General features: G+C 37.1%; 1 protein-coding gene across 1 annotated transcript in view; it reads right to left on the bottom strand.

The window, feature by feature from the left end:
- Window positions 1–14,865, bottom strand: part of LOC144594604 (dynein axonemal heavy chain 17-like) — a 119,060-nt gene that overhangs the window by 16,541 nt on the left and 87,654 nt on the right. The window contains exons 49-59 of the mRNA XM_078401359.1: window positions 13,587–13,804; window positions 11,886–12,093; window positions 10,194–10,309; window positions 8,369–8,561; window positions 7,639–7,874; window positions 7,107–7,229; window positions 5,734–5,938; window positions 4,669–4,833; window positions 3,179–3,319; window positions 2,204–2,374; window positions 1,180–1,302 (exon numbers count right to left, since the gene is read on the bottom strand). Coding sequence (XP_078257485.1) covers window positions 1,180–1,302; window positions 2,204–2,374; window positions 3,179–3,319; window positions 4,669–4,833; window positions 5,734–5,938; window positions 7,107–7,229; window positions 7,639–7,874; window positions 8,369–8,561; window positions 10,194–10,309; window positions 11,886–12,093; window positions 13,587–13,804 — 1,899 coding nt within the window. The remainder of the gene's footprint in view (window positions 1–1,179; window positions 1,303–2,203; window positions 2,375–3,178; window positions 3,320–4,668; window positions 4,834–5,733; window positions 5,939–7,106; window positions 7,230–7,638; window positions 7,875–8,368; window positions 8,562–10,193; window positions 10,310–11,885; window positions 12,094–13,586; window positions 13,805–14,865) is intronic.

Below are 14,865 nucleotides of genomic sequence, written 5' to 3'. Positions count from 1 at the left end.
GTCAGGATCGAACCTGAGTCTCCGGCGCTGCATTCGCTGTAAGGGTCACTGACAATAATTGCAGCATCTTTATGCACCCCAGTGCAAGATTCTGCTATCATTGGCCTTTTGACAAGCCTGTAACTTGCAGAGGCTAGCAGCGCCTGAGCACATCAGCAAGACTCATCGTCAGATACATGGAAAATTGTCCTAGCCCCTCTCATCCCCCTATTTGTCCTTCTTTCACTGTGGCCTTTTATACAGCTGTACAGTGTTCTGACGTAATTATCAGTGGTTAGTTCAGAAATGATATGGTAGCTGTGAGCTTTGGGAAATGTGCAATTTAATTCTCTGTGAATGGTTCAGGATTAAACTGCGTCGACAATTTGTCAGTTCGATCTCTTACAGATCATCTTTCTATTTTATTTCATTTTTGTGATTTTTACATCACTGGCAAGGGCAGCACTTCTTGCCCATCCTAATTGCCCTTGAGCAAATGATGGTCAGCCAACTCTTGAGCCAATGCAGGCTGCTGGTTCGGGAGCTCCAAAGATTTAGACCCAGTGATGATAAAGGAATGGTGATATAATTGTCATTCGGATTGGGTGCAACCTGGAGGGGAACCTGCAGATGGCAGTATTTGCATGCACTTGCTGCCCTTGTCCTTGGTGGTAGAGATTGTGCGTTTGAAAAGTACTTTTGAAGTAGCCAAAGCAATTAGCTCCAGAGGTCGCTATACCTCCTCCCTCGACTCTGTCCAGGGACCCCGATAGCCCTTCCAGGTTAGGCAGAGGTTCACTTGCATCTCCTCCAACCTCATCTCACTTCAGGTAGCCCCGGCATTCCTTCTCTCTCTATCCCTCCCCCACCCAAGTCACACTAGCTTCTCATTTTCACAGCTTACAATGGCCTGTGTCCTTTATCATTGTTATACTATTATATTGTGTAGGAAGGAAATGCAAATGCTGGTTTAAACCGAAAATGGACACAAAAAGCTGGAGTAACTTAACGGGACAGGCAGCATCTCTGGAGAGAAGGAATGGGTGACGTTTCAGGTCGAGACCCTTCTTCAGACTGAAACGTCACCCATTCCTTCTCTCCAGAGATGCTGCCTGGCCCGCTAGGTTACTCCAGCTTTTTGTGTCTATTATATTTATCACGATATCAGAGAGTTATACAACTTTGCATATAGACACATACCAAGATTCCACCCCATCCTTGATGTGAAAGAAAATCCACAGGACTTGTGACTCCAACTTTAAATGGGAATCGCAGTAAGAAGTCCAGGTGAAGTGGGTTTATTTCTTTTTTCATTAAATAAACCTATTCAAGCACAATATAAAGAATGCACTTCAAATGACACCATTTATATTGTTTAACTTATGGAAAAATTAACATACTTTAACTTAAGAACATATTTTGACTTAATACTTGGCACGTTACTCATTTCCAGTATTTTTTCATTTCTCACAATAGGTAACAACCATCCTTGCTTAAAATCTTTCTTTCCACCGTATTTAAAAATAATTGGATTCATACTGAGATACTTTCATCATTATACATACCCAAACTTCCTGCTACCATTGGTCCAAAAATTTTTTTTTTGCAATTTGCCTATTCTTTAGCCTTTCTATTCCTCAAAAGTGTTTGATATTTTCGTTTTTAGTTTTACAGAATCTAGTTTTTTGGCTCCCAAATGCTGCATTAGTTATATATAGAGATTAAAAGTCATAGGAGCAGAATTAAGCCATTCAGCCCATCGAGTCTACTCCACCATTCAAACATGGCTGATCGACCTTTCTCTCAACCCCATTCTCCGGCCTTCTCTCCATAACCCCTGATGCCCTTAATAATCAAGAATTTGTCAACGTTCACCTAAAAAAATACCCAATGACGTGGCAATGAATTCCACAGATTCACCACCCCCTAACTAAAGAAATTCCTTCTTATCACCTTTCTAAAAGGTATGTCTTTTTATTCTAAATGCTGGATGTTTTAAGGGATACTCTAAAAGAGGAAAGGGAGGTGCAGAAATTTTCAGAGCTTAAGACTCTGGGAGCTAAAGACATAGCTAACAACACCAATGAATAAACATAGGGATGATCCAGGGCCTAGATGTGGAGAAGGATTTGAATGTTAAAATCAAATAATTTCTCAGCCAGAAATTAATCTATAGTAAAATATACAGTGTGATCTGCAATATCCCCACTACAAAAAAGTTTACCTGAAAAGCAACTTGAGCTGTAAAAATGAGTTTATCCCTTTCAAATAGACCTCTGGTGGTATAAACAAACACCGAGTAGGTGATTTCCTCTGTGAGGTTGATGACCCGTTCGTCAAGTTCTTCCGCTGTTGCTGAGCGCGCAATGGCATTTTCAAATACAACATGAAAAGCCTAAATAAGTAAGAATCAATTAGATAGTGTTAATACTAAAATTAAATCTACTTTGAAATATCCATCAAAATCAAGTATGCTGGGAGTTATGATTAATAATCCTCAAAGATCAGTCCAGGAATGGTGAAACACAATTAACTTCCATCCAATGTTTGGACATGAGACAAGATGCCAACATTGCATTGTTTGTTCATTTTCATGGTGGCTTGAGTGGCTGGCATGGATTCCAAGTTGCTAAACTACTATTAATTACAACAATGTACCATCACTTCACGAAAGTGGAAAGACGGTGTGCTAATCAGCATCATGGAAAATGTTTGAGTGATGTGGCCATCATGGTTCAGTAATTGCCAGCATGTGCTGTCTATGTGATGATACTACGAGATTGTATTTGTAGGGCAATAATCTCACTGAACTGTATGCCCAAGAAGAAATTTACTGTACCTTGGTACACGTGATAATAAAGGAATCATTCAACCATTGATACTGGGCAGGTTTACAGAATTGCTGAGTGTGTGAGGATGGGGAGGTAACCCATTCGATTGTTAGGATTGAGACTTGACTGATTGAATGTGTTGCTGGTTGACTGATGGGGTGTAATGGATTGAGCAGCAGTTGTCATTAGTGGTAGACGCTCGTGGTAAAATTAATTGAATGCGGCACTTAAGAAATTAAAGGTAGCCAGCAGTAATTAAGTGGAGGGGCATTGTGGTTGAGCTAGTGTTGGTCATGGAAGAGAAAATTATTGCCCACACCATTGTAGACCTTAACTAGTCACTTGCCAATATCAAGACAAACATTTACCTTGAGTGAGAACTGGTAAATAGGATTGATCTTGTTAAGGTCATCAATGATGAAATAGAGTAACGATGCTCTCAGTGCAGCAGGTCTATAGTTTTCTCTTGCCACATTTATTTTAATCTCTGTGATCTTTGCTTCAGCCACCTGTAAAAAGATCAAAAACAAGAATTAATACATTAAAGCAAAAACTCAGTTTCCTAGAAAAACACAACCGAGTTAAGAGAATAAAGCAGAAAGCCAAACGGAACATCAATCTTAGTTGAGAAAAATATATTTAAATAAAGGAAGTAAAGAAAAAATGTATGTGAAAATGCACTACATTCAGCCACAGTTTGGTTCCAGTGGAGATTTTATGGAATAAATGTAAAATATAATATAAAATATAATATAAAATATAAATATAAAATGTAAGACACAAACCAAGTAACTGTTCAACTCTTCTGCCATTTCCTTGTTCCCCATAATAATTTCACCTGTTTCTGCCTTCAAGGGACCCACATTTGTCTTTACTAATCTTTTTCTCTTAACATACCTAAAGAAGCTTTTACTATCCTTCTTTATATTCTTGGCTAGCTTACGTCGTACATCATCTTTTCACCCCGTATTGCCCTTTTTGTTACCTTCTGTTGTCCTTTGAAAGTTTCCCAATCCTCTGGCTTCTCGCCACTCTTTGCTATGTTATACACCTTTTCTTTTAGTTTTATTCCATCCCTAACTTCCCTTGTCAGGCACGTTGCCCTACTCCCCCTTAGAATCTTTCTTCCTCTTTGGAATGAAATGATCCTGCATCTTCTGGATAATACCCAGAAATTCCTGCCACTGCTGTTCCACTGTCATTCCTGCTAGGATCTTTTTCCAGTCGACCTTGGCCAGCTCCTCTCTCATGCCTTAATAGTCCCCTTTGTTCAACTGCAACACTGATTTAACCTTCTCCCTCTCAAATTGCAGATTTAAACTGATCATATTATGGTCACTACCTCCTAGCGGTTCCTTTACCTTGAGTTCCCTTATTAAATCTGGTTCATTAGACAACACTAAATCCAGAATTGCCTTCTCTCTGGTAGGCTCCAGTAAAAGCTGCTCTAAGAATCCATCTCGAAGGCACTTCACAAACTCCCTTTCTTGGGGTTTTACAAACCAAAAACAACAATGGGTCCCTGAGGTACCCACTAGTCGAGGGTTTCCAATCTGATAAACAACCTTCCACCATCACCTTCTCCTTCCTTCCAAAATTTCCCTGGATGCCTGTGATCTAACCCTGTAGAACAGCCTACCGTGCAGAACCTTATGCAAATATAAGTAATGCAAATATTTCCTGAATGAATTTGGCCATATTGGCTGCAGTCCAGCAGATAGTTGTTCTTTTTTATCTCTGATTGTTGTAGAATCATTTCAATGTATAATTTCAAATGTCCAAATATATATAATTGCAGGAACTATTTACACAATATAATAAAACATTTGAATACCAAAATTATTATTAAGGAGCTGACCTTTCGTTCTATTTCAGTAGCGGTGTGTTTGGTTGTCTCTAAATTCTCAACCAGCTCTGTATCACCAAGGAAATTTCCTGATGCTTCTGATAATCGAGCAAGAAGAGAGTCTTCTAATTGTTTAAGAACAATCTTGAACTCATTCTGTTGTGTGGTCAGGTTTGCCTGAAATAGTGCAGATAATTATTGCAATCGTCACAACCTTCTGCTTATGGCTGCTTTAATAAAATTGCACACTTGGTGGGGAATTCTGTCTATTAGGAAGGTATATTGGGAATACGTGTAATTTCCAGAATTTTTCTTGAGTTCAAACTCAGCATTGTGTTCAAAGATTTGGGATAACTTTATCAGGTGGATTAATTAACTGAGTAAATTATCCCACAAAATATTTCGATTGGGTTTGTATGCTTCTTTAGAACACTCAGGTAATTATATACTACTATGTAAATGAAATGTATCCTTCAAAAGACATCAATAACAATAGCTCTTCTGGTGGGAACAATTTAATAACGTAATTATTTTCTGAGAAAAATATGATCACAATATTAATCAAGACCACTGTTTCATCCAAGAATTAAGAACAAAATGTTATTCAATTGCGGAAATTGTTGGTGGCACGGTGGCGTCAGGATAGAGCTAGTGCCTTACAGTGGCAGACACCCGGGTTTGATCCTGACTACAGGTGCTTGTCTGTACGGAGTTTGTACGTTCTCCTCGGCTTTTCTCCTCAGATCTTCAGTTTCCTCCTTGGTAAAGGATTGTACGTCACTAGTGAGTTATAAGATAGTGTTAATGTGCGGGGATTGCTGGTCAGCGCGGACTCGATGGGCCTGTTTCCCCATTGTATCTCTAAATTAAACCAAACTAAAATTGTTGTTTCATCAATTCTATAATATTGAAAATGTCTCTTATTTGGTAATGTATCCTGCAATATCAACATAAAGTTACACTCTATCTGAAAAAACAATGACATGTGAAATACACTTGTGTGACAAAATTTCAATCATGCTTATGAAATATTTGTTAATACAAATTTGGATTTCTATTTGTCCATTTAAAATGTACCTTCAGTTGTTCCAAGTCAGGACGCTCTTTAGCAACCACCGAAGCTAGTAGCTGATCTTCGAGACCATCTCTTGTTACAAGGAAATTAATCAAAGTGCATTGAGCTTGCATTTCAGGTTTGAAATGAGGATTAAAATACTTGGTGTGGAGTATCATTCTGAATTCGGGATGATATTCAACTTCTTTATCCCCTATGTGGATATACCTAAATGTATAATTAAATAATTACTATTGAAGTCTAAATACTGCAAAACAGGCTATGCATAAATTTGCAATATACTTGTAGCATTTGAATCTGTATGCCTGTGGTATATTTATCCGCACCCATTTCTGAGAAAGGAGCTAGAGATCGTACTAATTATCATTGTCAGAATTGTTTACGCAAGAGAGCAAGTGAAACGGAATCACTGAATATATGCAAGGCTAAAACAGTCAAACATTTGCCGCTCAGGCACTAAAGGGTTATATGCAACAGACAGGAAAGTGGGGTCAAGGCCAAGATCAGATCAGCAATGAACTTATCGAATGGAGGAAGCAGGCTTGAGGAGTCACATGACTCAATCTTGTGTCTTTAAAGATTCTTGTATGCAACTCTGGAGTTCTGGGACTCTCTTGAGAGAATCGTACTTACTGGCAAGTATATCTCTGGCACTTACAAGTATATCTGCAGTAAACAGAATTACTTTTGTCACATCAATAAGTTAGAGAAGGGGATTATTCTGTGCCTGGCACTTCTGGCAAACAATTCTTTGCACCACACCATGGCTATTTGATAGGTATATTGGTTGTGTAAGGATGGCAAGAATCTCAGGAGTCGAAATAAGTCAACAGAAAAATGTATTGCTTGCTTTTTTTCATGCTGTTCGGGTAAAGAAGAATTTCTGAAGTCTGATCTAAACTTGGATCTGATAATTGGTAAATAAAAGATACTGCAGATGCTGGAATCTTGAGCAAAAAAACAAATTGCTGGAGGGACTCAGCAGGCCAGGCAGCATCTGTGGATGGAAATAGACAGACAATATCTTGGATCTGGACTTTTCTTCAGACTAATGGAGTAGAGGGGAGGAAACTTGGCAAAGAGAGGTGAGGGGATGAATGGAGCAAATTCTATCAAGTGATAGTTGGATACTGGTGAAGCGTCTTAAGCTTTGTACTTTTTTTTTACAATTCTTACTTCAGATTCAATTTCTGTTGTATTACTGGTTTGTCTACCTCTTCAAGTCACACTTTCCCTCCTTCACTATCCTGTATCACTATTCACTCATTTCTTTTTGATATGCTAAACATTTTGTCACTGTGGCCTTCCCCATTTCTAATCCATGTCCCAGTATTCGCATTATGCCATCAAAAGACTAAAAGACAGTTGATCTTACTTTCCCTTTTTGATGGTGTTTCTTCCCAAGAGGGAGTCCAGCACGGGGTCCACAGTCTCACTTATATTTTCAAGTAGTAAATTATCACCATTGGATACAGCATTCTCAATGCTGTCTAGATAACTGTATGCATAATCAGAAATAAATGAGATGCTAACATTATGGAGCATATTCATTGAAAATGCTATACCAATTAATAAAATTGAGATGGAACTAGGCTATGAATCAAGTTAAATAATCCATTGCCAATCAATTAAGTTCCCCTTTATAAGAAAACAGAGTACACTTAATGTCTAGATAAATGCAATAATTGGGATATAGTTATCAATAACGTGCAGAACATCAGTCTTAGTTACACAACAGAGTGGTTATCAAGCTTGATTGAAAGAAAACTTCCCAATGATCTCTGCATTGATTGTTCATAGCACTAGTACTAAAGACAATACAAGCTCTAACTTTGTTAATTAAACATGTTAAATGTTAGGAAATCTTTTTTAAAATATATTATTTGATCTGTAATCAGTACACATACCCTTTTTGTCCAAGTCTTATTATTTTCAAGTCATCTCCAAACTTTCTTTTAATCCATTTGATACCCTGCAGTTGTGCATCGATAATTAAAGGCCAACGCTCAGTATTACAAAGAATTGACGCATTTTCCGTTGATGTCCGATCACTTGGCAATCCTTGATTATTCCACGAAGCAATGTCAACATCATCAGTCACAAGAGAAAGTGGATCTAAGTTTTCAGTAATTGGAATTGGCACCTAAAATAATTTCCCCACAAAGTGGATGTTATAAATACTCTGAAATCTGATTGGAACATGCATTATATGTACAGAAATGATTAAGCTCTTGCAGTCTAGATTAAACTTTGAGCTGGCAGGGGATAGGACGACCCAGATAAGGGGCCAATTGGCAGGTGACTCAGTGGAAGCAAGAAGGGTAGGGATCGTAACCAAGGCTGAAAGTTTGAAAATAGGAGTGCAAATGATGGAATCTAATAAGAGAGGTGGGGAGTGAAATACAGTCTCTGTGCATATATTATTGCAAAAGAGGATGATAATAATTTATCATTTGGTCTTTAACATTCAGGTGTGTCACTTTTAAGACGATTGAATCTGCACTAATAGAAAACAATATTTAGCTTTGAGGATTCCAGTACTCAAAGGACAATATCAAAAGCAAAGATCAACAGACATGTCTCTGAATTAATGCCATCAATTCACAGTTTTTCAAGTAATGCAATGCAATTCCATACCTCTAGCTTTTCCAGGAAGGGCATCCAGTAATTATCCATAAGTTCACTCCTATACCTTTTTGTGAAATATCCAACATAAGAAACAAATGCCGTAACAAGGAGCACGTCACCACACAATGTCTTTTCCTGTTCCTTGAACTGTGCAACAGATTCACCCCAGCGAATCTTCTCCGATACCAAACCTCCAACAAGTCTGTAAAAGATAATTTCTTCTTAATGTTCTCTATTTTATTCTTATTGTCACAATAAGACAATGAGAATGATGAAGAGTCGAAATATTTTGCTCATGCTATTCTAGATCAGAGATTAATAGTGTGTAAACAAACTTCAAGGAGTTGTTTCTATTTTTCAGTCAAAGTAGGCCTAACCGATTGTCTCTCAATTGCATCCTTGGCTAAAAAAAGTAAAAGGAAAGTGTTTTCCACTATTTAAAAAGAAGGATTCCAGGGAATGAAAGCTATTAGTTATATTGTAGATTGTAGTAGTTTTTTTAGAGAAAAACCTTTGTCTGGAGAATAAAGAAGGTGTGCAAGAATGTAGCATCATGACTGGTTTAGATGGGGTAGTTAGAAGGAAATGGTCTCCATTAGCAAATAGTTCAATGTTCTGGGAGATACAGATATAACATTTTAAGTAAAAGATATAAAGTAGACGTGAAGAAATCAGAGCTCAGAGAAAAAGATCTGGAATTCACTGCCTCTAGGGTCCAAAACATAACTGATCAGTGCTTTCAAAAGAGAACTAGTTAGTGTTTTGAGAGGGAATCATTTTTAGAGCTATGGAGAAAAAGTGAAGGAAATAGATTGATGAAAATACTAAGAGCCAGTTTTGACTTATAGCCACATAGCTTCCTTCTGAGCTGTAACAATCATACGATTCTATAATTCATTTTTGAAGTCGTACAACCAATTCAATAATTCTGAAATGCAGTCACTGATCTAAGGGCAAATATAACATGTTTTTAATTAAATATGATGGATTAACAGAAAATGTGATTCAGGGAGTTTGTTAACAAAAATGCTTTAGAATAATGTATACTTAATCTGAGCAGACAGATGTGAACTCAATTTAAAGGTATCAAAGCGGCAGTTCTCCTTCAGTAATATTGGAATATGCTTAGATCAGGAATTACCTTAAATCCTTGATATGGTGTCTCAGTGATGACGAGATCTTGATGAGATCAGCATGACAGATCTTATTTTAAAATCTTTGGAAACACCCCTAGCCAAAGAGCTTGAAGCATGTGAATGGGCAACGAATCTTAGCAACCGATTTATTTCTATGTAACCAAAAGCCTGGAAAACTATAATGAACTTACTGATATTATTAAGATAGGAACTCTTGGATGGAGGCTGGAAACTTGATACAGTTAAAACATTTTGGAAAATTTCATAACAGATGGGGTTACAGGAACATGAAATCTGCAACGGATGAAAGGTACAAGTTGCCTGAATAGCATGGATTTTGGGCCACAATAGAACTTTCATGAATGCAACTCCATAACTTTGTTAGCAACACCATCAGGCTATGCTGTTTTTATATTCTTAGGCTTTGGTGTTGCCTGGTTGAAATAGACTTGTCCATTTTGGTTACAAGTGCACAGCAGCTGATAATGTGAGGTTTGAATATCTTTATAGCAACCATTAATAATCAATGCCTAGTAACCTTCCTAGTTCCTTCCTAGTACCAATGGACAATTTGGGGGAAATAAACAAATTTAAAATCATTTCAGATGGACTATGAAATAAAACCCTCAGGAAAGGTTAAAATGGCAGAGTATGCAGAACTAGTTTGCTCATGTAATGTTACTGAAGTCCATATGTACCTGTTTGCAAGTGAAATGGTTCTGTTGGTATTATCAGCTTCTTCTTGACATTTGAGCTTTTCAGCTGTGGCTTTTTCAAATTCAGCTGTCAACTTTGCTAAATTTTCATCAAGTTCCTGGAATTTAAGAAAGGTATATAGAGAAAAAATGAAAGGTATATAGGGAAAAACCACTCTTTTCAATTGCATTTAATATTGTTTTCTATTAAAACATATTATCTCAACTGGAACAGAATTAGCAAGCATTAAGTACATCCACTCCAATAGCACAAACGTAATTCATAACCTTCTGTGTTTTTAGGATTTTCACTGCTTAATTTGTAATTTTGTCATTTCTGTTACACCTGCAAAAATAGATTTAATGAATACCAATTTCTCTCCTAGGGAGGTTTGGCAACATCAGTACAAAGTGGACTGCAACTTTATGATGCATGATAGATACTATCATAACTCTAAAAAGTTATGGGATGGTTATAAACTGAGCTGAGACATAAACTAGAGCAGGTTGTAAGAGAGTAATAATGTGAAGGATTTGTAAATGAGAATGAAGATTTTGAAATTAACATATTAGGTGATATGTCAAATGCATGGATTGTTGAACATTTGGCGTGGAAAATTGTGATATCATCCTCCTATATGAAAAAAAAAAAAGATGGAGTATTTGCTAAATGGTGAAAGAATGAAAGGTGTTATTGTCTGGAAATTCTCAGTGTCATTGTACATGAATCAGTGAATTCTTACATCAGGTTGAATTAGGAAGGTAAAAGGCATGCTGAACTGTATGCATGAAGCGTTGAGACCAGTAGCTGAGACTCCATCATGAATATTGTGTACACGCCTGGTATACATGACATGATTGAGGGATTCAGCGAAATTTCATCAGATAGATTTCAGGGAAGGTATGTTTTTATCAAAAAGGAGAGATTTAAAAGATGAGGTCTATACACATTTGGGTTTGGATAAATGAGAGGTGATCCTTCAAACAGACACAATTCTTAAAGGATTGACTGAATGAAAATGGTGTTGATGTTTCTGCTCACTGGGTGTCCAGAACCAGGGCTCATAACCTCAAAATAAGGGGGCAATCATTCGGGACTTAGATGAGAAGAATCTTTCCGATACCCAGGAGGGATGAGGAGCTGTAGTTGCCAAGTATATTCAAGAGCTAAATTGATAAATTTTTAAGAGCATCAATGGATATAGATTCAGTCGTAATCTTATTGAATAGTAGAGTGGGCACAAGAGTAGAGTGGGCACAAGAGTAGAGTGGGCACAAGAGTAGAGTGGGCACAAGAGTAGAGTGGGCACAAGAGTAGAGTGGGCACAAGGGGCTGAGTAGCCTATTATTTCTACTTCTTAGCTCCTTATGATATCAATAAGCAAAAATAACTAGATTTGTTATATTCTTGAGTAGCCTGTTATTTCTACTTGCTCCTTATGGTACAGGATGTCTTGATGCAGTTACCAATTATTTTGAGTTTGGGAAGGGAGAGCAAAACTGGATTGAAAAATTATCCAGGAGATAAGCATCAATCTCAGCAATCAATTATATTCCAATAGAACATGATAAATTTACAGCATGAACTAAATAGAATTTATGGAAGGGATTCTGCTATATTGGAACTACACACTTTTCTCATTGACTATTTAAAAGAACACAGATTAGATTATTATGTGTGATGTGCATACTCACATTAATCATACGTGTAATGCCAGCAAGTTTCTCCTGTGCTGCTGCCAATTCAGCGTTAGCCTGTGCCAGAGCTATTCTTTTAGGTTCCACCTCACAGAATACGTCATAAAATTTCACTATGTTTATACACCAGGAACATAAACCAGCAGCAGCTATGGATTTAGTACGAATAAAATCTGCATCAAACATTGGATTTCCAAGAATTGGTCTGTGAAAAGGAAAGTTGTAAATAGTAAATGAAACATTTTTTATGTTCAGAAATTAATTATTTGAAATATTTTAATGAAGAATATAACAAATCTTTTCTATTATAACTTAAGTAATACATTAATTGCATAGACAAATAGGAATGTATTCAATCTGAAAATGATTTTGGTAAAATACAAACGGTGTGTGCATTCTTATCCTTATCCAATAAGTAGTATTAATATCAGACTCTTGAATGGATCTCTCAAATGTTCGGGATGAACATCCTATTTTCCAATCTATCTAATTTCAGTTCTTGCATTTCTTTATCTGCACTTTCTCTGTGTAGGAGCCATTATGCAGTTATTAGTTATTTTTGCTTATTGATATCATTACCTTGTATTCTGCTGTAGTTTGGACACTATAGAGTCAATGCAATGCTAACGTAGGGGCTGGGCGGAGCCAGAGTACGGGCAGTTGGGTACGTGCTGGCACAGAGTGGGTGAGCTGGGAGGTGCTGACAGAGGGTCAGCTAGAAGCTCCGCCAAAAGATTTATCAGCCATGATGTCATCGCCTGTAAGTTTTATTAACTAGAAGATTAATACAAACTGCGTCAAAGTTATATCTGGCAATTCGTAACGATCGCATAGACTGTGTTAAATATGGAATTTTACCTAGCAATTAATAACCAGTCGATGACAAGAGATATGCCAATATGTTTATTGCACCTTCAAATAAAGAAGACTAACTATTAAACGTCTGGGAGGATTTCTGTTATTAGTTGTTCGAGTTATTACGCTTATCGCTGACCTGGTCTATGCAAGTGGCAGCTTGGGAGCTAATTGAGATAGACGAGAAGCTGGCCGCTGCACTCTGTAACTGTAATACCATTTTCTGCATTTTGTTTATTTCTTCTTTTGCACTCCCTGATATACTCATGTATGGTATGATTTGCCTGCAAAGTTTTTTAATGTATCTCGATACACATGGCAATAACAAACCAACATTAATAATGCTGGTGGAACACAGCGGATCAGACGTCATCTGTGGAGGAAAGTAGACAGATGTTTCAAGTTGGGACCAGAAATGCCGTCTAGCCGCTCCCTCTACAGATGCTGCCTGACCCACTGAGTTCCTATAGCAGGTTAATTTTTGTGCCTATAATAGGGGAATGATCACCATTTACAGTATAATACACACAAATAAAACACAAATACTCTCTTCCATGAAGTGTGAGCATTCAAACGAACACTGATATTATTGGCTAAAATATTAATGTCCTCCCTGCAGAACTATTTTAGCTTACATTTACATGATTATCAACATTTTTCATAATTTAAAATATATTTTTCAAGAAATCCTTTGATAATGAAACAAGATAAAATCTTTCACGATGATTCCTACATAGATATCATTTTACATTTTCTGTATTAAGGAATAGCAATGTTTGTTTGACAGGTAAAAATGAGCAGTACTTTCAAAACATTAAGAGATTTAATAATTCATTGACATACCGAAAAACCTTCAGAGAAGAGTCAGGAATATGTTCCTTGTCATAGTTTATCAGTGAATCCAAAAAATAATCCACTTTACCCATCATAACTTTGGCAGCTTTCCAGCTCCTGTCTTTTTGGACCTTCCCGCTTGGTGCTAAAAGGACCATAACAGCCCCTGCCACAAGAACCACAGCATCTGGTGGAGAGCCAAAGGATTTCAACTCTGTCAAGTTGTTCTAGCAAATAAAACAAAAATTAAATTAATAGTTTAAAATGAAATGGCTAACATCACTAACCATCCTTATTGTTAAGACCTGGTCAACATTAGAAATGCTTTGACAAATAATAAGTAACAGTCATGACACTAAATTGTCAGATAATGATCACTACCAACAATGGAGTCCAATCAAATCCCATGCAACTAAATGGAATTACCAGTGCCAAATCCCTCACCATCAATATCTTAGGGTCGCCACTGAACCAAAACTGAAATGGAATAGTCACATAAATATAGTGGGTCATGCTATAGATGATCAATATCATGAAAGTTAGTAACTGAAAAATTTGTTTTTACATTTTTTTCCCTAGTTCTTAATTTAGTTTAGTTTAGAGATACAGCATGGAAATGGACTCTTCTGCCCACTGAGTCCATAGCAACCATCGATCACCCGTACATTAGTTCAATGTTATTCGTTTCACATCCTACATACTAGGGCCAATTTGCAGTAGCCAATTAACCAACAAATCTGCATGTCTTTGGAATGTAGGAGGAAATTTAAGAACCCAACCCCATGTGGTCACAAGGAGAACATGCAAACTCCGTACAGACAGCACCTGTAGTCTGGATCAATCCCGGGTCTCTGATGCTGTATGGCAGCAACTCTAATGCTGCGCCACTGTGGGACCCTATGGAGGCTTTTTGATCTGAAATATTAACCCTATTTCTCTTTCTGCAAATGCTGAATGTTTCCAACACTTTTTCTTTTTAAATCTATTCCTGAGACTTGGAAACATTTTGCCATAAACACAGCCCTTGTCCCTAAATCCCATAACTAAAATTATGTATTGTCCGTGCGTTTATCCACTTCTAAAATACTTTGAATAATTTATTTTTCGCAGTCATTGCTTTTCTTGTGGGTTTTAATATTACCCAGCAGTTAAACAGACCCTTTGGTCCACTTGTCTATGCCAATCATTATAATAATCCTGAACTAATCCTAATGTTGCCTCTTACTTCCTCATCAACTCCGCACAATTGTTACCCACTTACATTGAGGACAATTTACAGTAGCCAATT

The sequence above is a fragment of the Rhinoraja longicauda genome, chromosome 6 (genome assembly GCF_053455715.1).
Source record: "Rhinoraja longicauda isolate Sanriku21f chromosome 6, sRhiLon1.1, whole genome shotgun sequence".
NCBI classification, from domain to species: Eukaryota; Metazoa; Chordata; class Chondrichthyes; order Rajiformes; family Arhynchobatidae; genus Rhinoraja; species Rhinoraja longicauda.
The sequence above is the reverse complement of the archived record's forward strand: the minus strand, read 5'-3'. Positions and strand labels throughout refer to the sequence as shown.